This window comes from Nothobranchius furzeri, chromosome 14 (genome assembly GCF_043380555.1).
Source record: "Nothobranchius furzeri strain GRZ-AD chromosome 14, NfurGRZ-RIMD1, whole genome shotgun sequence".
Taxonomy (NCBI): domain Eukaryota; kingdom Metazoa; phylum Chordata; class Actinopteri; order Cyprinodontiformes; family Nothobranchiidae; genus Nothobranchius; species Nothobranchius furzeri.
This window is the reverse complement of record NC_091754.1, coordinates 59,647,832-59,674,987: the sequence shown is the minus strand read 5'-3', so window position 1 is coordinate 59,674,987 and position 27,156 is coordinate 59,647,832. Positions and strand designations below refer to the sequence as shown.

At 43.5% G+C, this 27,156-nt stretch overlaps 1 protein-coding gene across 2 annotated transcripts in view; it reads right to left on the bottom strand.

Annotated features, from left to right (window-relative positions):
• The window catches only part of pcxb (pyruvate carboxylase b), a 471,382-nt gene that overhangs the window by 345,677 nt on the left and 98,549 nt on the right, over positions 1 to 27,156 (bottom strand). For both annotated transcript variants that reach the window (XM_015952373.3, XM_015952374.3), the window contains exon 10: positions 12,107 to 12,225. In XM_015952373.3, the coding sequence (XP_015807859.3) occupies positions 12,107 to 12,225 (119 nt within the window). The remainder of the gene's footprint in view (positions 1 to 12,106; positions 12,226 to 27,156) is intronic.

The window sequence follows — 27,156 nt, the reverse complement described above, 5'->3', positions numbered from 1 at the left end:
CCTGTTGTTTTTACTCTAACCTCCTCGTCCTTTATCCTCACACACCTTTACACCTATTTTCTTGTGTTAGTCCCCTCATCATCCTAGACCTGCAGAGAGGGGGCGTAACTGTGTTGTTATTGATGTCCGTTGTCCCTCGGGATTGCTGCAGGAGGACACGGGTATTTATGAGTGGCGGAGGAAAACGAAAGAAAGTAAATAAATGTTTTGTGATCAGTATAATTTGACATAACCACGGCAAACCTGCTTTCTCGACTATCCTTGTTATTGTGAGAGAAAAAAAGTGTAGAAATTAAAACAGACGTGTGTTAATAGGGAAATAGCTGGCGGGCCTTGTTTGCTCATGAGCCGTGAGCGGTTCTGGTGCTGTTTGGGCCGCAGCCGCTCGGAGCGCTACTTCAACAGTTATTCTTCTAGTTGTAGTCCCGGGCGAGTAGATTCTCACATGAGGGGGAAATCTTCGATTGCTGCAGCCCTACCCTAGACTATGTCTACGGCATAGCCAGTTAGAATCAGTCTGCTCTGCTATTCAAGGATTCTAGCCTGGTAAGCTATCCAACATATGTGAGTTTTTAAATGTCTATGGGTCTGACTACGATCAAAGGGTCAAAGGTACCCATCCCTAATGGTAGACCTGCTGGGGCTACAACGGAGCGTGGCTACACCAACCATCAGCACCCATTGTTTTGGTCTAGATTTCTATGCTACAGAAATTCAGCACTGACGGAAGACAATGTCTAAGTGAGGTTGTTTAAGGGTAGATATCATCTGTGATTCACTTGGACATAAAGACCTCAGGAGAATATTGCTTATTTTTGAATGCATCTAGATGCACATAGGAAGAGTGTCTTTAATGGTATTCTGCCTCTTTATTGACAGCTTTGCAGGCTCACATTATTACCATGGAGAGAAATGGAGAGGCACGGGAAGCAGTGACAGGTGTCACGGTGGCGTCTCAGTCAAAAAGAAAAAAGAAGAAAAAGCCCCGCCCCGTCAAGCTTTCACCCCTTTACAACGGCCAGAGATGTGACAAGTTTGAAAGCTATATGAAGAGAAGCAGCCACCAAGAGAGGGACTGTAACTGGATGGGGAGGGGGGGTTGGATGGAGAGATGCAAATATCATCTCTCGTCACGTAACGAGAACGTGGGGAATCAGTCCAGATTATCAAAGATTGATCTGAAATCCAAGCAGCTTGGAGCCCAAAAAGGATAAAGTCAGACATAAACTGCAGGTCTTCATGGGTGTTTTATTTCTGTGAGACTCAGGCTTGTCTGATTGGATTGGTTACTCTGCTCTGTTTATCCTCTGTGCCTCGAATACCCATACAGCCAGACTGACTTCCATCACCCCTAATCGCCAAGTCATACTAAAACGGAAACGTGTCTTGGTGTATCGCAATTTCATTACGACAGACTTCGACAACATGGAGGTGTTATTAAAATGCTAAATTTTCTGATCTATAATTTGAAATCCTGTTGAACAGAGAAATCCATTATTAAAGCTTCTTTCCAGAGTATTTCTTATCCGATGGCACCACCTAGTGGCTGACAAGCATATCACACTCCTTCTGTTTTTTTAAGATGGCGACTTCACTTTTCTGTTTATTAATGTGCTTCTGTAGCCACAAACGGAGCTAAAACACGTCGTTTTACAAAACGAGTATTATTCTCATGTCATGTTGTGTTTTTATATATTTATATTTTAGAGACTTACTTGTCCGTGAAAAGTTCATCAGCTCTGCATCAGCCGAGGTACTTCCTTAAATTTGAAGCAAGTAAGAGGTAGTCTAACGCTATTGGTTAGTTCTGGTCGGCGCTCCGTTTCCTATTGCATGGAGCTCTGTGGGGCAGGGGGGCGTGCTTAGCAAAAAAGTAAAAATAAAAGACACACTGCTTATATTATATCACAGTACATGATATGATAATCACTTTTACGGATTTCTGACAAATCATACATCATTTCTGAAAGTGGAAAACTCCGGAAAGCTGCTTTAAGTCAGTAACACTGTTTGGAGAGAGCCTTTAAAGAACCATAGATTTTAAAGCAGATGGGACTGGTTGGGACTGGTTTCAAACCATTGCCGGTTTAGCTGTGGTATTTTCTCGGTAGTGACACTTCCTGTTTAGGAGAAGAACTTCAGGGAGTGTCTGGCAGCTCAATAAAGTCAAAATGACTGTATGGCTCATTAAATTAATTACTAATTAACTTTTTATGACCCGTTAAATGATTGTTTGACAATTCATTTAAATTAGGTCAATTAAATCATTAAACAGATATCTAATTTTATTATCCTCATAACCAATAGCCAGGAAGGCCTACAATTAATAATTGGGCGGTATGTTACTGTTGAGGTAGACATAATGGGACGACCAATGAGATTTATAGCAGAACCACTTCCTGTTGGACAATGTAGAAGGTTTTTCACTACAAACATTAGAATAATGTTTAACCTCTTGTTACCTAGGCCTTTTGTTTATCTTTAAATCTGCTTGAAAAGGACATGCCCACACTTTAACTCATTAACTGCCAGCCATTTTCTGATCAGAAAAGCCCTTCGCTGCCAGCGTTTTCACAGTTTTTTAAGAGTCACAGGATGTTGTGCGCTATGATGATGTCAACGCCAAAACTACCTAAACAAAGCGGAGACTCACCTGTTACATCAGGAAAAATCCACGAGTTTCGAGCGTTATCCATTCTTTAAAAACTCGTTGTCGAATGGTGATCGGCAGAAGCTTTTCCGACTCGTGCCTCACTTTTTTTTACAGCAGCGGCCCAAAATGATCTCCTAACACGTGGATTTTCAGCTTCCAGACCACGTGGTGTGTTACGTACGCGGATGAAGATCAGCTTTAGAGCTGGGATGTTTGTTCTGCCGGCGTGGGGGCTCGTTCAGACGCCCACACAGTAAAAAAAAATGCAAATGACGACTTTAGTCGTCAATGGCAGTGAATGAGTTAATGAGTATATTTCTGTAACCAATATTTTACTGCTTTTGGTCTCATTTTAAAGTAAAATCTTGTGGGATTTGTTGAAATGTTTCATTATTAGTATATGCGTTACTGCGTTACCGCCTGAAAAAATGTGCTTAGTGTGAATACCTCTTTGGAAAAAGCGCAGCAGTAGCTTCAAACTTTAACGAACTCATAGCCCTACTTCTTGACATTAGCTGTACAAGTTGGAGTTTGATAAAGTGAAGAACAACAATTTTACATGGATTTATATGCAGACACACCAGGCGCACGCTCAAATACCACATCTGTACCAAGTGTGTTTGGATTGCATTACCATTTCATTCACCCACTAGTTTTGGTCATTTAATCTTCGGCCATCTTTGTTAACATTGTAAAGTCCTTCAGTGACAAAAAAAAAAACAACAACTTTTGAACAGTTTGAATCGCTGCATAACTGTGACGCACAAAACACACACAAGATTTTCTCGAGATCCACTTGCACCATTTTTGTGAGCTGAGCCAACAGAATCACTTGCTGTCGAGTTTTTTTCTCGATTGGCTTTTGTACACCAATCACAGCAGTAGACTCGCCTTAAACCAGGAAATGATGGAACACTCTCCAGCAGCTAAAAATAACCCAAAAATGTTTTTGATCAGTTCTATTTGACAATCAGAATGTAGAATTACATGAAACAAGTGGATTTATTCACTATAATACAAATTTTGTCCAGAAAACAGCAAATGTAAGACAGACTTTATGCTTTTATCGTCATGAAATCGGCTTTGCTTTGATCATTTGTAATCAGTTAGCTCCGTAAGTTTGGCACGTAGAGTAATGATACTTATATTGTTGAAAAGAGGAGAGTCTGGGCTTTAATTTAAACAGCTGCTGCTGTGAATTGGATCACATTGCATTGTCACTACTGAGAGTTTTTCCTGATCAGTGCAGTTAACGTGTTTTTACAGCCGTTTCACTTTGCAGCTAATTGTTGCTTATTGTTGGCATTAGGTATTCCTGTTACGTACGTGGGTAATTTTATTCTAATATATGAGTAGTTTAGCTCTACACTATTAAGCATGCTTTTGGTCCAATTTTGTTACGACTTTGTTCCCGGAAGTGCGAAGGAACCTGGTACCGGGGACCCTCGGTTTCCAGGGCTTAACCCTCCCACTGTCTTTATGGGTGTGACCCCGTGAGGAAAGTTGACCATTGAGCAGGGTTGATGGTTTATCCCTTGAGGTCCATGTGGCAGGGGTGAGATGGTGCTCACTCCTCACCCCTGCCACACAGAGCTCAAGGGATAAACCATCAACCCTGCTCAATGGTCAACTTTCCTCGTGGGGTCACACCCATTAGGACAGTGGGAGGGTTAAACCTTTAGTTTGTGCAGCCATCCAGTTTTCTTTTTTTTTTTTTTTGCTGTTGAAGTAACGTCGATCCATCACAGAAGGCCATTGGACATACATGTATATGTTGAATCATCAATCTAAAAAGATCTAATAAAAATATAGCAGAAACCCTAAAAATGTCCTACGTTACATGCCGTAATAAGAAATCCCGCGACCTTCTGAGGAGACGGTAATACCCTAGACCAAGGAAAACTTTAGGACTTTAACAGCCATAAAAACAAATTCCCATAACTTTAATGACCACCCACAGCACATCTCAATACCTTCAATGAAATGGTAAATAACACACGAGTACACCCCCAAAAGTGCCTGAACAGTGACGGGAGATGTTCCTCTGCAAAACACAAGCAGTACTTTCTAGCACTCATGCTGGCAACAACCAAGATTTACAAATTCTTGCAATGAGTCGAAGCTCTGATCTATTTTTAGAGACTTACACGTACGACACTTTGTTTTACGTATAACTAAAGTTTCAGGCCAAAGTTTTAACATCATTGAGACAGTGGCGATCCAATCACAAGATTGTTTCTTAATTCTGTTTCCATAATTTTTTATTCTTATAATTCTAGCTATAAATGAAGCCAGATGGAGGAAGTGACCAAGCAGCAATACATGTGGGCAGAAGGAGGAAGGGAGGTCAGGAAAGGACTACGGGTAAGGCGAGGCAGGAGTCAGAGGTGATGAGGCGAAAGGTGAGGTGGGGGACGGGTATGTGAATGTTGGAGGGAGAATGCAAATGAGTGGATGACAAAGGTGAGTTGGATGGGGACAGGGGGTGATGGGAATGACAGGAAGGAGTGGACGCAGAAGGAGAAGCTGACAAGGTTGAAAGGATGCTGGAAGAAAAGGGGAGGACAGGAGGCAGCAGCGTGAAGAGATAAGGGAAGGAGTGGAGAAATGAATGCATGATTTTGACTGTGGATGAATGAAGTCAAGTGCTTGAAGGAAAGGTGGCAGGTGAAATAGATGTGCATGGAGGAAAATGCACAGGTGAGGGAGTGGAAAACGGAAAACTACGGCCTGGATGTTCATTCCACTGGTTAAATCAATCCCATCAGAGCTATTTCAGATGGACAAAAACCAGCAGCCAGTTTTATTAGTGTTCAGTTCATTCCGTCTGGAGCAGCTCGTTCTTGGGTTTCATGTATCTCATCTCCTAACATTAAGTGTATCTGACAAATTTAATTTTGAGAAAATCTTGCCCAGTTTAGGAATTTAGCGGCCCATCTGAGGAGGGAGAACGTTCCAGAGAACGGGCGTGTGAAGGGACATGTTGTGCTGAGGGTTTATGGTGCCTTGGTCCGTGAGGTTGGATACAGAACACAGTGGACACAGGTGATACCAGCAGTCGGTTTAAAAAGGAACTGAAGAATCAAACCAATCAGCAACAGAACAGAGCAAGAATGGCAGGTGATTCAAAGTCCTGCCTGCTCGTCTCAAATCAGCAGTTAGGAAAGGTTCTGATAGCGAGAGTGGAAAGAGAGGTGGAAGTATGGAAATCCAAAAAGGTCATACATTTGCATTTTTAAAACACGGTTAATGCAGACATGAGCTGTAAAATAGAAGCACGTTAGCACTTACCTAGCTTTACACGTTTAGTATTCATTATTTTGTATTTCCAGAGTTAGGAAAGGGTGTAAAGGATCTCTCAATATAAGCTTTTGGAGGTTGTTTCTTTTTCCTGTTCCTAACCCTTATTAAACTGTAGCTTAGGTGTACCATAGAGAGCCTAACGCCGGGGACATATCAGCCGCGGAAGCGCCGCGAAAATGGGACCGCCTTCATTCGGCGCCCTTGTTTAGCTATTCTATAGAGCACATGGGCCGCCGAAGCGCCGCGAATCGCCTAGCGCCGGCGCTCCAGCCCGCGCCGTGCAGCGGTCATTTCGGCGTCGGCTCTAAAATGGTAAATGGCCTGAATTTGATAGAGCGCCTTCTAGAGTCATGGAACCCCTCAAGGCGCTTTACAACACAATCAGTCATTCACCCATTCACACACACATTCATACACTGGTGGGAATGAGCTACGATGTAGCCACAGCTGCCCTGGGGCGCACTGATAGAGGCGAGGCTGCCGAGCACTGGCGCCACCGGTCCCTCCGACCACCACCAGCAGGCAACGTGGGTTAAGTGTCTTGCCCAAGGACACAACAACAGCGACAGACTGAGCGGGGCTCGAACCTGCAACCTTCCGATTACGGGGCGAGCACTTAACTCCTGTGCCACAGTCGCCCCGCCGTGCAGCGGTCATTTCGGCGTCGGCTCTATTTTTTTCGCGGGTGAATCGCGTCAATTCTGGCAGGAAGTCAAACCTAGACATAAGAGGCAGGCAGGTGACGTTAACAAAATAAAGCATTTCAAAATAAAATTCCGCAATAGTCAAATGTGTTCGTAATCAGACACTGCAGAAAAACCACACGAACACACACAGACATACACACACATCGAACTTGTGTGCGTGTGTGACCACGTGAAGGGGTGTGTGGTTTTTGGGTGTCTTTTCACCGGAGCAAACAGGACAGAGAAGCAGAAAGTCAGAGGCAAGCAGTTAAGATGGATGACTTTAAATTAATTATGGAAGTTGAGAAACACAAGGAGCTCTACGACCCCCGAAAAACATGATTATTTACGTACCCATGTCGGAAGAAACTGCTAGCATACAGCTGCAGAATTGGAGCGGGTTCCAAGAGATTCAACTGGCAGAAACAACTCATATCATAGGTTCACACACACACACACACACACACACACACACACACACACACACACACACACACACACACACACACAAACACTCAAACGTAGAGGAAAAGAGCTGAGAAAAGGCAGAGAGGAAATGGAGGACTCCAAGTGTTTAAAAGAAAAACTACAGCTGGGGCGCGTCTGATCTGAACTGAGGAGCGGCGAGCAGCGGCCGAATTTCGTGAGCGATTCGCTTCGCGGCGCTTCCGCAGCCGGTGTGTCCCCAGCGTCAGTCTCCTCCCATTCCAGTCGGCTCACGGGTCGAAGGACGAAAAAATGAATGCAAGTTAACGGGTTGCCTTATGCCCTGGATCGCACATTTGCTGTACTGCAATTTAAATGAAAATGATGGCTGTTTCGACCACGCCAGCCACGTACTTTGAGATTTATCAGCTGTAAAAGTTCGAAATTTGCATGACTACACAGCAGAAATCAGCACGTCGCATATGTGACGTCACCACAAAATCTCCTCTCCTCCAGCCTAGCTGCTACTTATCAAATGTCCAGATTTATGGTGGTTCCTTCCTCCTGAAAGAAGGATTTGAAGTTCACTGAACTTACAGCCATTTTCCCTCGGCTTTTCTTCGTGTCTGGTTCGATGACGTCGTTTTCGTGAAGCGCATTTGTAGTCCTGGACTTATTTTCACACAAAACCTAAAATAGCGTTTCCCCCTGTTCAAAAATAAGTGCTTTCTTGGTGTCAAAATGTGTTATTAAAATTCACAGACAAATGTGAAATCCATGGACCATAACGAGCAGAGTTAGAAAATAGCGTTTTAGCCCCGTTTTTCGTTCTTCCGGGGACCCGTGGTCCAGAAGTAGATGGGTGTAACTTAGGCTCCCTATACCACCCCTACGAAGACTAATATGTTTCACTAATGATCCAATTTGTGTTTTAATGAGGACAAAAGCATTAAAGTATTTCAAATGTCCTTGTTTTTACCATAAAAATTCAGTGGTTCCTTCTGGAGTCCCCAACATTTTGTCTGAGCTAAAGTTGTGGCGTTACATTTATAAAATTCCAATAGCTTACCCTACAGTATAATCAGAACTCCATATAAACTCTGTATGTCTGTATGAAGTGTTAAATGATCACATTTAATGTGCCTATGCATAAAGCAGTAGGGGTTGGGGTCCTGGCCTGTCATTAGTAAACTAGAAGTGGGTTGTCTTTGAATACCATGAGTTCCTCATCCTTTACCTCATTCACTGCCAGCGTTTCTCACCGTTTTTACTGTTTTTGTAAGAGTCACAGAACGTTGCGCGCTAGGATGATGTCGATGACAAAACAACCAAAACAAAGCGGAGACTCACCTCTTACATCAGGAAGAATCCGCGTGTTTCGAGCGTTATCTGTTCTTTCATAATCCGTTGTCGAATTGTGATCTGCAGACGCTTTTCCGGTCCGCGCCTCACTTTTTTTTTTTTACAGGAACGACCCAAAACGATCTCCTAACACATGGATGTTCTGCTTCCGGATCACGTGACGTGTGATGTATGAGGATGAAGATCGGCTTTAGAGCTGAGATGTTTGTTCTCACGGTGCGGGGGCTCGTCCGACGCCCACACAGTAAAAACATGCAAATGACGACGGCAGTGAATGAGTCAATTATCTCAATATAATCAAAGGGCTGCTTCCTCTGCAGTAAGGCCAGCGTGCAAACAGAAATGTGTAAAAGCAAAGCAAAATGATCAAAACGTCCCCAACAAATTAATCCTGAAAATAAGAAAAGCTAATTTAATGAAACTTAGTTAATGTTGGGGTTCCTAGCATGGTAGCAACATGAAACAAAGGGTTTGTCTTCTTATGCAAGTTCCACATGCAGCCAGGGAATTAAGGTGAGATAAACCCAACCGCTGAGGCTGCTAGAAAAGAAAGATCAAAAACAACAAAAGAAAAGAATGATGAAAAAACAAATCAAGCAGGATGAATGAAAAATGATGAAAGACGGCTGAGAGAGAAGAGAACCGAAGAGCTGAGGCAAGTTTTCCCACCTCGATATAAACATGAGTCTGACAAGTCTATTAGTAACCGTCTGTTTCTGAGACAGGAAGAAAGAGCTCACACACACACACACACACACACACACACACACGCACACACACGCACACACACGCACACACACGCGCACGCACGCACGCACACACACGCACACCAGACCTGGAGCTCAGCTGACTGGAAACAAAGCGTAACGGACAACATGCTGAAATGATAAAACAACAGTGTGAACGTCACTCTGAACTCCGTTTGGCAAAGAGTCCATTTCAGCCGCTCATCTGTTAATAAACTGTTGCTTTTGTTGGACTTTCCATCTGTGAGCTGCTTCTTTTAACAACTAAACCTTCTGACGAGTCACTTTGTGTGGCTGCACCAAACTAAGTCAAATAACACGTATGCACATGTGACATTTTCATTTTCCAGAGCTAAATCACATGAAGGGACAATGTGTCGTACGTCTGCCGGTCTAAATCAGGAAAACGTGGATGGGTTTTGCTTAGAAAAAGGTGTAAATAAACTTTAACTTGGCTCCTTTGGGTTGTTTGTATATTTGTTTTCTTCATCTACAAGAAAATTTATTTATTTTTCAGATTGCTGCGAAGTGCAAAAGGTTCTCGTGCACCCAGACGGATGCAGAACTCTCCCACCCTTACTATACTGATGAATTATTCAGCCTTTACAGCTTCAATATTTCAAAGTGTTGTTTTATTTGAGTCCCACCTTTCATAAAGGGCATCGATGCACCATCAAGACCGGTCTCAGCCTCCAGGACCCAACACGTTTTGTTTCATTTGTTGTTTTGGGAATTTGACTTTAAATCATGAGCAGCAAACCGACGAGAAATAAAAGGTTTCCAAAAATAAAATAATAACATTTTCTTCCACATTTACTGGGCATGAATAACATTAATTATTCTCAGGAGACGCAGCCATCACACCACTTGGTTACCAGGTATTCTACTGAAAGATGACTATTAGTAGAGTACAGTAATCCCTCGCTACTTCGCGGTTCGTTCATCGCGGACTCGCTGTTTCGCGGATTTTTTCTTTGGATCATTTTTCAGGGGGAATTCGCAGATTCGCGGTATTTTTCACTGATTCGCGGTATTTTTCTATGCGAAATATGAAGAAATTCTTGTTTTTTTGTCATCAATTTCATCATAAAATGCACTTTTTGTAATAAAACAAAAAAAAAACAAGTAAAAAAATTTTTTTTCTTGAGTTTTACCCACAAAAAGAGAATGTGATCATACGATAATTCAATATAGTACTGTATGTCAGACTGGTCGGCTGGATTCGGGAGTTGAGCTTGTAGGGAGCGTGGTTTCACAGACATGGAAGTGAGAGCGTCGGTGAAACGCCGGCTGATCTAGGAAACCCCCGAGCGTTCGAGCGTCAACGAAGTGACACGGAAATGCCGAGCTTTCCAGAAGTAAGTAAGATAACTTACTATGAGCTGATAGTTCGTTGGATTGATCGCTAGGTTGGAAACTCTGATCATGAATCTGAAGAAACGATGACTGAGTGGTGAGCTGGAAAGGGGAGTTCCGTTTATAGCTGCGGTTTGTGACGTAGGTGCGACGTGGAGGGAATCCCCGCGAGGGGCATGCTGGGAGTCCCTACTTCGTGGATTTTCACCTATCGCGGCCAGGTCTGGAACGCATCTACCGCGATAAACGAGGGATTACTGTAACTATACATACATTTACCGGCCCGACATTTATTTGTGAGAGCCTCCAAACCGTACTTCTAGTCAAAGCTGCATCCTTTCCTCTGCATCACCATCGGTTGAGGCTCTCCTTGGGAGCACCGAGGACGGATAGGATCAGGAACGAGTACGCCAGTGGACCAAAGATGATTCATGGATGTGGTGAAAGAAGACATGAAGGTAGCTGGTGTGGAAGATGGGACTAAATGGAGACGGAGGAGATGCTGTGGAGACCTCTGATGGGAGAAGCCCAAAGAGGAAGAGCAGAACTCAAGCCACTCGCATCCTTTCACCTGACATGTCCCGGTAAGGACGGTCCATCAACTCAAGTCACTGAAACTAAACAAAAATGACTAAAACCCAACCGGCCCCCACGAGGTGGTGATAGACGTTTACAGATTCCACGAAGGGCGTTACAGATCCAGATGAGGGATTAGATTTAGGGCAGACTCACTACAGAGGTAACTGATCTGATTTCTTCTGAGGAAGGTGACTGATGCGAGAGGAAAGTCTTCCTAATTCCGTTTTCTTCTCTGATGCAAGTCCATCAAAGAGCTCCCGTCAGTAAAAGGACCCAAAATAGAAAGCTGGGCCAGATGAAAGGAACCAAACAAAAGTGAGGAGAATGATCAAGATTACGACTGAATACAAATGAAGTTGTCAGTCATGGGGTTGCCGTAGCAACGGGTGACTTGGTTTCCATCGCAGCTGCTCGATGAACTCATCCCGCTCTGTAAGCAGTTGTCTTCCAGCCTGGTGGAGGAATCAGGCAGACTCTAAATGTGTGCACACAGCACAGATCTGAGGGGTTTGTGTTCGACTTCTGCACCAGTCTGAGACCCATCTGTGTTGTTTCAGTACGCCACTTCCCGCCGTGCAGCACAATGCTATTTATAACTTTCATCATCCTCTCACTGCTCTCTCTTTTTCCTGTCGTCTCACCTCCTCTGACCTCATCTTTCTGCTTCTCTCCTCACCAAATCCCGCTCAGGTCGTGATTTCAATCATCAATCTTTTCTCTTATTCCCACCCTGTTCACCTTCCTCCTCATTTCTGTTGGACCGACGCGCGTCGCCCCAAATCTGCTCCCCCGACTCTACAGCTGCTCCACGGCTCCAAATCTCAATCACAAATTCTGCTAATTTTCCCAGCAGAAACCTCCCAACCTCGAAGCTCCGCACCTGTCTGAAGACAGATGACGCCAAACCAAGCACGCATGCAAGATGGCAACCGGCGTAATCACGCAGCTGCCCGGCAGCCTGAAACCACCCGGGCAAGTCAACATCTGATGCTTACTCTGTGATTTCTTCGGTGACCGTGTGCTCCACTTGGAGGCGGGAGTTGACTTCGATGAAGTAGTGCTTCCCGTGTTTGTCCACCAGGAACTCCACGGTGCCGGCGTTCTCGTATCCCACCTGCAGACGGACACAAGCAGTCGTTACAGCTTTGATTTATGCTCATAATACCGCTATTAGTTGTAAAAACAATAAAACAAGAGAGCTCACTCAACTTAATGAGCCATGAAACAAAAAAACAACAAAAACGCCTGCCCCCCCCTCCCTCTCCAAACAAACAACAGCACATAAAATGAGTAACGACTAGGCCCTGTGTTGTGTTTGTATGGAGTCATTTTCATCATCTCCATGTAAAGAAAAATGAGATCATTAATCACGCAGGAGTTGCTGGAATCTCACCACCATAAGACCATTTCTCCCCACCTCCTCTCAGCTCAATAAACCCAATTAGAATCACAATCCAAGTCAGGTTCAATCCATTTACAGCCGTTTGTCCCGGTGCTGCCGGTGTGACAATATCACTTTCACTGGTGCAACACTAAACCCGCGGTGCTCAATTAAAACTGCTGTCATAAATTACAAACAGATAAACTCTTTCTCTGCACATATGCATTTTAATGAGGCTGTTTAACATTTAGATTGATCAATTTTACCCAACCGCTCTGTTTTGAAGTATAATTCCTAATCTAAAAATTTGTATTCAGGACTGTTGACTTTAAATGGATCCTGTTTTGAATGGACCTGCAAGACGAGTTCTTACTGAGCTCTAATAGTTACTCTGTCATAAACAACTGCTTTTATTAACATACTTCAAGATGACATTTTCAAGAGCTTTAGTCTTCTATTGTCCTCATGAGACAACCCTACGATCTGACTTTTATACTACTTAAACAGGGTATATACAGCAATCCTTAAGTAAAATTTACTACTTTTTAATACTTTTTTTACTACCTTCAGAATTTTTTTAAAACCATCACAACACTAAATTGAAAGTGTTAATCAGCGACCTATTTACACATATTTTAACATATATAACATACAAAAAGAATAAACTTAGAGACTCACTGATGTTGACAACGTATTGCACATATTTATTTTACTGAGAAAATAAGCCAGGCACTTCTGTTCAGCGGTTCAGACAGTTGACCACGAGGCCTGAAATGATGCACAACGACCACTGAATATGACGTCATCATTATGTGACCGGATATGCTAAAGTAGGGCTGCTCGATTATGGCAAAAACAATAATCACGATTATTGTGACTGAAATTGAGATCTCGATTATTTAAGACGATTTTTCAATTTATGTAGATTTTTTTATTTATTTTTATTCAGTCATAAAACTGCTCAGGGCACAATCAGGGCAAAAATAAACAAGAAACAAGATGATCACTAAAATAACTCCTGATTCCCAGTATAAAAAGACCAATATGCTTATAGCTCATAGTCTATGACCCAAGGGCTGTAGACCTTGGTTTAACTCATTTAAGTCTAACCAGTACAGACCCAAATACCAATATCTTGCAAATACTGACAGCAAGAATTATACAGTGGCATTTATAACAAATACATGCAAATAAATTGATGTTCACAAAATGTTGCATAACATTTATTGAGTCGTGTCAAGGTGCTGTAGGAGAGTGCACTAGCACCGTGTCCTCAGAGAGATTAGTTATCAACGTGAGGAACTTATTTCTACCTTATTTATAAACTATTTATTTACAAGTCCATCAGTTAATGTAATAATTGTCCCAACCACAGCTGCACCCTCCAACCCGGTCTCAGCAATCGGGGGCAAGCTGCACGTGTGTTTAGCACGCCGCACGCGCACATTTAGCCGTTTTTATCGGCTCAGGAGTCCGCAGGTACGGTGTGTGTGTCACTCACTCTGGTTAATCCAACAGGGAGCCGGCTCCGAGAGCTGTTTCTTTAGCGACTGACACATCACTACATCATTCCCTTTCCTAATGTCCTGAAGAACGGTCCGGAGCGCAGGCGGAGTGTTTAGCTAACCTGCAGGAAATGTCGACGACAGTTATCCAGAAAGTAGCTAAGGGTTACCAGAGATGTTTCTGAGGTGTTCGCTAGGTACTTTTAAGATTTAAAAAGTCAAGAAGGGTGTCTGAAAAGCTGCTAGAAATAGCGTCAAAGTCGCTAAGTTGGCAACGGAGCGCTTCATTTGTAACTCAGGGCAGCTCAAGTGGGAGGAGCAAATAATCGGCTTGTTTTATTTTTATAATCGTTCAAAACATTTCATTCGGAATATATTTCTATGTCGATGTTCAGAATATGACACCTGATAGTCTGAAAAAAATAATACCTAATTTGGAAAAAATAATACCTCTGAGACCAAATTTAACACTTTTAATGGCCTTAAATTTGACTATTTTTATTTATCACTTTTTAATACTTTTTAAAACCCCGCGGACACCCTGTTAAAGGGATATTCCACCACTAAGTGAAATTCACTCTGTTGCCATGTTCCGCAGCGTTAAAAAAGTGGGAAAAAGTATTTTGTAACCAGTCCAGTCGTTCTCCTAATCTGGCAGTATTATGCTAGCTTTAGCTTAGCATAAACAATTAGGGATGGGTACCTTTGAATCAATTCGGTACTAATTCCCAGTACCTAGGAATCGATACCGGTACTTAACGGTACCAATTTTAGATCATTTTGAGTGTTTAATATTTTAATTCTCTTTTATAATTAAATATATATTTTTCTCAATATGTAAACATTTGATAAACATCACGATAAATAACATACAACTGTTTGTAATTTAACATCGTCCTTGTAGTTTTATAAGCTGATAATTAAACTGAAGCAAACATCTTTACTGTGAACTAAATTTACTGTGCATCTTCATTCCTTTTGCCGTCTTTGTTCATTTGATTTTTCCTTCTGGGAAGTTAGAATTTCCGAGGAGAAAGCGAACGCACCATTAGCTGATAACAATGGTGGCAATGGAAGCTAACATATCAAGCTAACGTTATCTTAAACTGTTTATTTAGCTGCTGGAGCAGATTAAAACGATGATGCCTCACACTTAGATCGTTGTCGCTGGTTTCATCTTCACCCAATCACCCGTCGCATTTAGTAAAGTGAAGCCAAACTTTAGAGCGCGTTCATGTTCTTCTAGTCGGAAATTCGGAGTTCCGAGGAGAAAGCGAACGCACCGTTAGTGGAATGGAAGCTAACATATCAAGCTAACGTTATCTTAAACATTTTATTTACCTACCGGAGCAGATTAAGATGAGGATGTCTCACTTAGATCGTTGTCGCTGGTTTCATCATCACCCAGTTACCCATCACATTTAGTGAAGTGGACCCAAGCTTTAGCGTGCGTTCTTTCTACCATGCTGCTCTGTTTACAACTCGCTCGCAGCGACCGACGACATTACGCTCTTGCGCATGCGCAGCTGTCTAGGCAAGTTCTCGTTATGAAGGACGGGTACCAAAACGAGGCACCGTTTCAAATGACGTGATTCGGTGCTCAGTCGGTACTATGGAATTCGGTCGGTACCTTAAAAAGTAACGAATTCGGTACCCATTGCTATAAACAATGTAAGTGAATGATAAACGTTAGCATCATGTGAGAAAAGGTCAAAATTACTCAATATTAATCCTAATTTTCAATAATTATAATGAGTGCAAATGAAAATAAGTAACATGAAGAAATTGCCGAAGCTAATTTAAATTTAGGAGTGTGTTATAACCAAGTACCACTGTAAGCCGCTGCTGCTACAAGGCCAAAGACTCAACGCAGCGGCATCAAAAGATACTTCTGTAAATGCGCGAGCTGCTCTGGATTTAACTGCCATAGTTTGGGTACGTTGCATTTTTAATGGAAGAAAATTCTTGTGGTTTGAGTAGCAAACGGTTGTGAAAACACATAACAGAATGTTTCATAGAAATCCATCCAATGTGGAATGACTAATGGCTTCCTGCCCTGGGATTCCTCCCCGTAATGAAAATAAATCAATACCTGATTTGCGAGGAGCATGACACATCAGAATACTACAAAGAAAACATTAGGACCATTGAGTCATTTTTAGGACTTTTTCTAAATAACTGCTAGCTGTTACCATTCACTTACATTTTTTATGCTAAGCTAAAGCTAACAAAATGCTGCCAGATCAGGAGATAACTGGGCTGGTTACAAAATGATTTTTCCTTACCTAACTATGAGTAACAAGGCAACAGATTAAATTTCCCTTAGGGGTGGAATATCCCTTTAACAAATTAATGAGAAACTCAATTTATTAACATTAATCCAACTTAAAATGGTCTAAACTAGCTAAATAAGAAATTCTGTTTACATCTAATTGCTGAAAATGATATTTGAAGCCGTTTAACTCGTGAAACTGAAACTGAGTTAAAATCTCTTTTAAGTTAGGCCCCACCCACTTGCTTACCATGTCTATAGTGACCCATCCCTTTTGTCTACATATACATGTATTCGGTCAGTGCCCTCAAAGTCAGGCCCTGCCCACTCTGTAAGACTACTTCTATGGCCCAATCCCAATGACCGCACTTCCACACTTGCACCCTTCAATTGTGTGATCCCATCCAAGGGCACCAGGGTGCCCCGATTCTCAAGTACACCCCTGAACCCGCACTTCACCCAAGTCTGCATCAATGCATGTGAGTATTGGGAATGGGCCTAAGACTACAGTGCTGCCCATTTTGTTTTATCACCTTTGTGACATCACTGAGGCTCAAAGTCATTACAAGGACATGCAGGTCTGTTTAATTTCATTAGTGGCCAACCACTAGTGGCAGACGCATCAAATTATCTGAAAGACAAAAATCTTTTACTGTGATGCAAACATTTATTTTCAGTCTGATAAATGTCTGAAAAACTCTGAAAACATGACGAGATGAGGAAATACTCCATTTGGGACAGTCCAGCAAGAATCTTCTGGATTTTCACAAAAAAACATATTTCCTCTCGATGAAGCTGGAAGATGTCCAGTCACAGCTGGAAATCACAGATGGATGGTAACGTGATGAAAAAGAAAAATGATTAGAGGCTGAAACCGACTGTGAGAGAAACAAAGACTTCATTAATGAACCGGAACAGGGACTGGATTATTACAAAAATAATGCAGAGACCTGTCAGAAAAACATGCAATCTCTAAGAGTTCAGCTATGGGAAAAGGAACGATTGTGTGAAGATCTCTAAAACGTTTGGAGCAGGAATCACGACTGAGGCCAGTATAGACTTCTAGTATAATAGTAGACCTTCTGCTGGACCAGATAAGAATTAACGAGCAGCATGAGGAAGAGTTAGAGACCCTCAAACAGCAGCTGAGGGATGGAGAATGGGACACTTGATTCTTGTAGCGAGGTTGCTGGTTTAAATCCCAGTGGATTAGCATTAGCATTCTCTGAAATTCTCCATGTACAGTACAGGCCAAAGGTTTGGACGCACCTTCTCATTCAATGAGTTTTCTCTATTTCATGACCATTTTACAAGGAGGCCAACAAGTGCTAAACACCTCTGGGAACTCCAAGACTGTTGGAAAACCATTTTAGGTGTCTACCTCTTCAAGCTCATCAAGAGAATGCTAAGAGTGTGGAAAGCAGTAGCAGTAACAGGTGGATTGAATGCACCTGGATTATCCTACCCTGCCCCTGTGTTTCTTTATACTTCTTTTTTACATTTGCTGCTGCCTGAAACTAATTGTATTGTTTTTTTTTTCATGCTTTATTCTTTGTTTATTCTTCTTATCCTTTTTTTATGTCAAAAGTTACAAGAAGATAAACTAAGACCGTCTCTAGCACACCAGTGCATCCTCCTCACGCCTGCCTCAGACCAGCAATCACTTTCCAGAAACAAAATACAAAAATCTGTAAATCAAAGTAAAAGTTGGTCTCTTTAAGGGAGAAATTAAATACAAAAGAAAGTGAAGAGTTTCCAAGACAGAAAGACAATGTAATATTTGTGAAAACAAAACTTTTCTGAAGTGCGTTAGAAATAAATAAATAAATAAATAACTGAAGTGGAGGCGGCGTGGCAGACGGAATGGGAGCAGATGTAATTTACCAAGTGGAGCCGTCTGTCCAGTGGACCGTGAGAATAAAACGCTGACGGGATTCAGACGTTCACAACAGCAAAACGCCGTGTCTGAAATGTCTTTATGCAGCACTTTTTGAGGGACATGGATCATTACAACTCGACAAGTCAGTGGTGACGTTCAGCTGAAGGACCACCATGTGTAGAAAGTACACAGAGTCTTCATTTACCCGAAAGAAAAGGTTTCATGTTTCTGGATGGAAAATGTTTCAGTCAGCAGCGCAGCTCGGTCCGACCGGACAAACCTTTAGAAAAACTACATTAAATGTCATCACCCTTTTTCAATGCAGTCATTTAGACACTGTTTAGTCGGGAAGAAAGAGATTAAATATCTTTAATATCTAAATCAAAGCAAGAATTGTTGGCTGGAAGGGGAAATACCTGTTTTACTTTCCAAGGGCAAAAATAAAAAAAACTCTTCCAAGTTTTCTGTTCAGATTTTGTCCTGCAGGAGTTTGCAGATTACAGTTTTATCTTGAAGTGAATTAAATTCAATTCAATTCAAAAATACTTTATTAATCCCAGAGGGAAATTCAATTGTTTCAGTACAGATTCCAAGATCAGACATACATAGACACATGACAAGAATTGGTGACTGTGGTCATTCGCAACACGAGTCGCGCTACCGTTATAGATCAAGAGGGTTTATGTGAGGATAGAGTCAGGGGGAGGGGAAAAAAGGTACTTCAGAGTTACCCTCCACAGAGAGGGCAGCTTTGCTATGCAAAAAAAACACCTCAGACAGAAATGCACACAGACTTCAGACGATACACAACTTAAGTGTCCACTAGGTGGGGATGGAGGGTTTTGGGACTCTCCTCACTTCAGTGCACGCAGCCGCAAGAGAAGTGCTCACCACCTTTGTTTGGATAGGGAGGGAGCCTTCACCGGTCACAGTCCCGCCCAGGCTGGGATGGGGAGAAAGTTTCCATGGGAAAAGCAGCATTCCACATTTCTTCTGAAGGGAGTTTTCACTTCAGCCTCACAGGCTCCAAGGGCACCAGATTCAGATAAGAATCGTTTTGGGCACAGACAGAGATAATTTCCTCTCTGCCTTAGAGTCCTGTCGGTCTTCAACCCCTTCAGGTCCAATAATGGCGTCATCAAACTATTCCAATCCGTGCTGATCCGTCCACTCGTTCCTTGATGGTATCCATCTTTTGTGCCAGAGCCTGAATCTCAGCCAAAGTTCCAAGCTAACGACTCATCTCGACAATTATATGAGTCTGTAAGTTTACAGCACGATGCATTCCATCCCTGAGCTACGGGATTATGCCAATATTCCTTGAAAGCTCGTAAATTTTCCGCTATGCCAGGTAACCGCTCAGGCCAAACAGCAGGAATCCCGACACCAAAACGACAAATATCCAGACATCTTCAGAATCCTCTACTGATAGTTGAGACAGGCAGATCAAGTTCCACTGTTTCCAGGAGTCCATGATTTACCCAGCTGGCTCTGTCCCATAGGGGCACCCGGGAGCCCGTTCTCCCGTTCTCATCGTTTAAATGATTTTGTCAATCGCGTTGAGAGACCAACTGACCAGGTCCATTTGAATAATTTCCAGTTTCCAGAAAAAATGCAGAGAAGCGCCGTACACAGGCAGACAGGACAGAGAGCCTTGGGAAGAGCAGGGAGGGAGAGGAGAAAAAAGCGTCTGCACTCTCCAAGAGCCGGAAGAAGAAGCTGTACGCATCGTCGTTGATCTAAATCAGAGCAACTATAGAAAGAATTTGTTGTTTTTATTGGCTTTTCTTGCAATTTACCAAGTAGGAAAACATACATTTAGAAAAATATATGCTAACTTATAGGAAAAACATCCAATCACTCATCAGAATGACATCATCAACCTGCAAACACATCATACATCCCACGGTCTGGTAGAGCACAGATGTAGTAAAGAGAAATCCCAGTAAAGTTATTTATTCAGCATTCTGACTTTCAGATCTTTCTCCTTCTGTTATATCGGGTCATTTGTCAAAGTTGGACGTCTATAACTGTTGGACAAGTCAGAACATTCAAGCTTGATTTGACTTTCATCTGCTGAGCGTAAACGTTTAGATAAACGGGAACAAAAGACAAAGATGAATTCACAGACAGAAAGAGGCCTTTAGCTAAAGCTGCTGCTTTTACAATCAAACACACAATAAATCATGTTTTACAGGTGCAGAGCTGATAGATCTACAAAGCACATAGCAGATTCATAAACCAATCATTCAACTTAGTCAATTATATTCTAGCTCTAGTCAGTTTCATTAATAGAAAAATATAGTTTTTCAATGAAAAGTTGGTGCGCTTTTCTTTAAATATTTACATTTTTGTGAACCACTTTTCGGCGTCTGCAGTGATGCGGACGCTGAGCCGATCTGTCATGGGGAAGAGGGAGCTGAGCCAGAAAGCCAGGCTCTCGATTTACCGGTCGATCTACGTCCCAATCCTCACCTATGGTCATGAGCTTTGGGTAATGACCGAAAGAACGAGATCGCGGATACAAGAGGCCGAAATGAGTTTCCTCCGTAGGGTGGCCGGGCTCAGCCTTAGAGATAGGGTGAGGAGCTCGGACATTCGGGAGGGACTCGGAGTAGAACCGCTGCTCCTCCGGATCGAAAGGAGTCAGTTGAGGTGGTTTGGGCATCTGGTCAGGATGCCTCCTGGACGCCTCCCCGGGGAGGTGTTTCGGGCATGTCCTGCCGGCAGAAGGCCCCCGGGTCGACCCAGGACACGTTGGAGAGGTTACATCTCCAATCTGGTCCGGGAACGCCTTGGGGTCCTGCCGGAGGAGCTGGTGGACAAGGCCGGGGAGAGGACGGCCTGGAGCTCCCTAGTTGGGATGCTGCCCCCGCGACCCGGACCCGGATAAGCGGAGGAAGACGACGACGACGACGACTTTTCGTAAACGTGATCCATGATGGAAGCACCACTGTACAGGTGCATGTGTGTCGTTACTCTGGTCCAGTCTAATGAAAAGCTGCTCAGTAAAAATGCTTCACAGTCACATCCATCAGTCCCACCGCTGCATCGGATTACACTCAGTGGGATATTTCAGCCACTTTAAGGCCCTGTCCACACGTAGCCGGGGATCTGCCAAAACGTAGGTATTTTCTACGTTTTGGCCTGTCATCCACCCGAAAACGGAGTTTTTTCACACGAAAATTGATCTTTTTTTAAACTCCGGCCAAAGTGAAGATCTGCGTTTTCTCCGTTTTGGGTGTCTGCGTGTGGACAGACAAAACCGGAGTTTTAAGGTCCGCAACGTCACTTTCCGTGACAGAAAAATGCTGACATCACGTGTGCGACCTGTGTTTACACTAGCCGACAGCATGGATGCCCTCAGAGCTGCGCTCGCTTTATCAACTGTCCAAGCGCTTTTTGCTTGTTTGTATTTGCAAGCGGAATTACTGCTGCTTGCGGAAGACCACAGACGGAGGACGAGGTTAAGAACGGGGGAAGTACTGCCACCTACAGGTCTGGCATGTCCTTAACAACGTATTTATCCGGGTACGTGTGGACAGAGTTTTCTTTTTAAACGCAGTGGTGTGGATGCAAGTTTTTGGAGGGGCGGATATTCGTTTTTAAAAAACCCCGGCTACGTGTGGACTAGACCTAAGAGTGCTTTTGTTCCAGAAAGCTATGCGAGAAGCTTCATCTTGGAGAAAAGAGCTCTTACATCCTTTGGGTCTGTAGACAAACCAAAGTGCTACATTTGAAATCTTTATTTTTTTTTTTGGGCAATTTAACATTTTAAAACCAATTTCAAACAAAATAAAGAGTTTGCTGTCTGACTTGACCCCTTGGTGGACCTAAACAGCTACGTTATTATGCTGCTGGTAATCGTCTTGCTTAAGAGGATCCAATTTCAAACTCAAGCACTTTTCAAAGTTTTCCAGCACCTCATGCAAGATCAGAACCTTTATTCTGAAAACCATCATGTCACTTCCCTGTCTCTTATATTAAGAACATAGTTTAATTTTATCTTTTGGTTACATCATTTCAAACATTATTTAAAAAATGAGGTTCAACAGGTGAGACTGCTGCAACCTGGTCCAGGAAACACGTGACACTGAGGCGATTGGCTTCTGAGGAGCTGAGAGGACTCCCATGGAGAGAAGGAGGTGGGTAGCTCCTCAGGTCTACATCTGTCGACCTCAACCTTGTTCCCAACATCCCTCACAAGTGGGGAGACAAAGCCCCATCAGGTGCAGGCATGGTTGCAAAGTTGCTGTGCAGCAAGAAGGTTTCAGGTTCAAAACCCATTAAGGGCTTTCCTAGATGGAGTTTGAATATTTTGAGTTTTTTCTCCCCGAGTACTCTGGTTTCCTCCCACGGGCCAAAAACACGGATGCTCGGTGAAGAACTCTGAGTCACTTGGGCTGAAAGCCTCTCCTAAATGAATAAAATTAAAGTTCCCCAAAAGTTCCTCCGTCTAGAGTCTCCACATCAACAAGAGCTGCCCGGATGAGGAGGCGGCGGGGGTTACCTTCACCACTCACATCATTACACCGACTCTGCTGCTAACCAGACTGCAGCATCTTGGCGTTTCGTTGTTCTTGTAATGGTGATGAGATTCCCAACACGGTTTTGATGCAACCTGTTGAAATTTGCCTCGAGTATGAACGCTTTCTACCAGACTCTGAGGTTCTCCAGGGGGTTCGAGGTTAGAGCGAGGGTCGTGCTGTTTAGTACAGCTGATACAGCGTTTTCAGTACAAAGTCTGATGGATCATTTTAGAAGGTTGGATGAAAATATAATGAGGTGCGACCTCGGAGAGATGGACTCGAGCAGTGGTGGCTGGTAGCTGAAGTACTTTTCTATTTCACGTCGCTGGCAGATAAACGTTTGAAATGACCGCACAGAAGAGTGACGGGAGTGACGTTAGACACCTATGTGTATGAAACAAAACACGACGTTTTATTTTTCACAATAAAAAATGTACAGGAGAAGGAATCAAGTGCAGGGTGTAAACTCTCCCGCTACACATGTAGCAAACAACGCTGGCGAGTGGCGTTTTCTCTGCTCAGATTAATTAGTCCTCACCGCTTCCATCCGGACTCATTAGAGGGTTGCACACACACAACTCAAACCTGAACACACAAAAATCCCAACAACTGAAACTAAACCGGCTTAAAAACACAAGGAGGCACGGGAGGGCACATCTCAACAATACCTACCCACACAAAACACCCACTCAGCCCCGTAGTCCTGCTCTCTCGTCACACAAAACACAGCCTGGCAGGAACTGCACCAATTAAAAAGTGCACGTGTGCGTATGCACGAGCGCTACCTGTGCTGAACATTTACCCAGCCATTGCAGCTAGGATGATTAATACAGGCTCAGTGACCTCCACACACACACACACACACACACACACACACTCACACCCACACACACGAGAGCAAGTACTCGGACTATAATAACACTGACTTGCAGCACCTTGGTCAGGTGATGAGAGACCGCGAAACACACAAACAACTCATTATGACAGTATAAGACGTCCATGATGTGACGCACCAGACAATAGCTCCTCCCCCTCTTGTGTGTGAAACCCCCACACATTCCCACGCCGCGCTCCAATGCGTGTCGGTCCTTACTGAACTCTGTTTGCCTCACTCCGAGTCGGGGAGCAAAGTAGCAGCCACCGTAACGGATCGAGTGGTCACCGTTTTATCAGGTCTGCTAGACAAGTCAATGGGCTGTACCAGCAGAGGGAAACACACACACACACACATACACATACACATACACACGCACACACACACACAGAGTGGTTTAACAATGCATAAGGGGTGTGAAGAAGATGCTGGTCACCCCTTTAGACCAGCACCGTGTCTCCGGGCTGAGATAAGCATCACACGTGGAAAAAATACTAAACCTGTTTATTTTCTGTTGTGGGTCATTTTTTTTACTAATTTACCTTTTATTTACTTCTCAGCCAGACAAAACTCTATTGACCACCATTGCCTAGAGTTATTAGTATTTAACGAGTAAATTTGAACCGCAGAGATTTGGTTCGGTACATATAAAGAGCATACCATTAATAAGATTAGTGTTCTATTGAATAGCAATCAGTAGGCAGTAAGTTCTCCTCCTTGGGTCTCCAGGTGTTATTTTGTTGCGCCTCTCGTTTCCTGCTGGAACTACACATTTCTCGTTTTTTATTTGCACAAGAAAATAGATTTTTACATTTGAGATTGTAGCGATTGGTCTAAATGTCAAGGTATAACCGGTGGAGTCTCTTCTGGTTTTCAAGCCAGGGTCTTTGATTAAGCAATTACTCATTAGTCCCAGCGTGTCAACACAGAGAGCCTCAGTAAGTCCACTGCTTTACGGAATAATGAGATGTCAGATTTTTCCACAAAACGACACAGTTACATTCTTATTGAGAGTCCTCTGTGGTAGGGCTGGGCGATATGGCCTCAAATCTATATTGCGATATAATCTGAAGCATGTGCGGTAACGATATATATTATGATATTTTTTTTCCTCTGTTTATATACGTCAAAATGACATGCTTTTAATATCCTCATGTGGCAAATATATGCCACTTGAGGCACATAGGCCTCCTCCTCCGCCCACTCCATGCTTACAGTCACTGCCATGGCCTGTATTTGATAGAGCGCCTTCTAGAGTCCTGGAACCCCCCAAGGCACAATCAGTCATTCACCCATTCACACACACATTCACACGCTGGTGGGGATGAGCTACGATGTAGCCACAGCTGCCCTGGGGCGCACTGACAGAGGCGAGGCTGGCGAGCACTGGCGCCACCGGTCCCTCCGACCACCACCAGCAGGCAACGTGGGTTAAGTGTCTTGCCCAAGGACACAACGACAGCGACAGACTGAGCGGGGCTCGAACCTGCAACCTTCCGATTACGGGGCGAGCACTTATCTCCTGTGCCACCGTCGCCCACTCACGTCACTGCCGTTCTGTTGTCCCAATGTCAGCAGGGTGCACATCTTAGTGACGTCATGTGTTATCGCGGTATTGTGATATAGCCAAAAACTCTATCATTACCCAATTTTATATGGTTTATATTGCCCACCCCTACTCTGTGGTATACATTCTGGGTTTATATGAAATCCCTGTAAAGTTAAGTAAGCACCACAGTCTGAGTGGACTTATTGTGAATTATTAGACAGGCGCTCTGTTCTTCCAGCAAAGGGAGATGATGCATGAATGTGAGGCCACACAAATACCTAGGAAGTGAGACAGCTCTTTGAGGAGCTTACTAGTGTCATGACTCCCTGTCTTTCACCCTCCTCTGCCTCTGCTGCCATGACCTGTTTCCACAGCAACCTCAGCCTGCACCTCATCAACTTCCTTCATCCTGTCATCAGCTCATCCCACACACCTGCTCCCTCTGCTATTTAACTCCCAGCCTGCTCTCCAACCAGTGCCAGATTATTGAACGCTCCTTGCTAGAAAATCTCCCAGCCTTTCACCTTGCCTGATCTCAGCCTCCGGACGTCGTTTTCACGCCTGACCCCTGCCTTGAACTCTGCCTGCCACCACGGCCCTCGCCTGTCCTCTACCTAGTTCTCCAGCCTGTTCCCTGTATCTGCTCGTCCCGCTCTGGTTTTGATCCACACCTCCACTCCGACTCTGTCTCCTGCCTCGCCCTCTTCGGGTAACGTCACATCTAACAAAGACTTTTTATTTAACTTTTTACTTTGTTTGGTGTCATCACGGGTCTTCCAAGTTCTGAAGGCGACAACTAGAGTTTAATGTCTGCCATGGACACAAATAAAGGAACGGATGAAGGCTCGTGGGCGCTAAGCATAAAAAACTTTCTCTTAAGGCAAACAGCAGCTTGGATTAGTCAAAGAAAAAAAAGAATAAAGGCTCTTTAAATATTTTCCCTCAGAGTTTCAGTCAAGCTGACCTCCTAAACCCAGCTTGACAAAAAAAACGGGGGCCAGCCCATGTGGACTCTATAGCTTTAGACTGCTCAGGAACAATAATCGATTTCTTGTCAGGAATGATGTTGCGATATTCCTGCCAAAACATGCAAATCCTCGAAGGAACAGCAAAACTGATGGTTCACAGCACTATGCACGCAAAGCCCTCCGACTCCCCCCACCATCGTCCAGTGCCTCACAGCGAAAAAGCAGCATTATGGGTCATGAAGGGTTCAGGGACAGAGTAATGTGGTTGTGAGCTCTTCAGATCTGTGTGTGATGTGCATCATGTGGCACAGAGAGCAAAAATCAATTGTATAATAAACAGGGCTGACATGCTGAATGGCATTACATTAGTGTGAGAGAGTACATGTGAATGAGGGCGTTCGGTTCAATAAGTCAGTTTACCGAAGGGCAACTTTCAGACGCACATGCTTTAATGAGTTACGCCTGGTTTCACTGGCATTCAGCATGGTTCCTGCCACACTAGTCATTCTGTGGGTCTGGACATTTCACGTGGATTTGTGTGAAGTCAGACTTTTAAAAAGGTACTTTCGCTTAATTTCTGAAACAGAAATTTGAAATGAAAATGCAGCCATTACTAAAGGGTAAGTTTTTGATTCAGCTAGGGCAACTAAGGGACTGTTTTCAGATTCAGAATTCATTTTTCTTTCCACTATTTAACTGATCGTCCTCAGTTTTCCTCCCTCCCCCCATATGTGATATATAACCTCCCCTCCCCCATATATTGTGATATATAACCTCCCCTCCCCCATGTACTGTGATATATAACCTACCCTACCCCATGTACTGTGATATATAACCTACCCTCCCCCATGTATTGTGATTTATAACCTCCCCTCCCCCATGTATTGTGATATATAGCCTACCCTCCCCCATGTACTGTGATATATAACCTACCCTCCCCCATGTATTGTGATTTATAACCTCCCCTCCCCCATGTATTGTGATATATAGCCTACCCTCCCCCATGTATTGTGATATATAACCTCCCCTCCCCCATGTATTGTGATTTATAACCTCCCCTCCCCCATGTATTGTGATATATAGCCTAC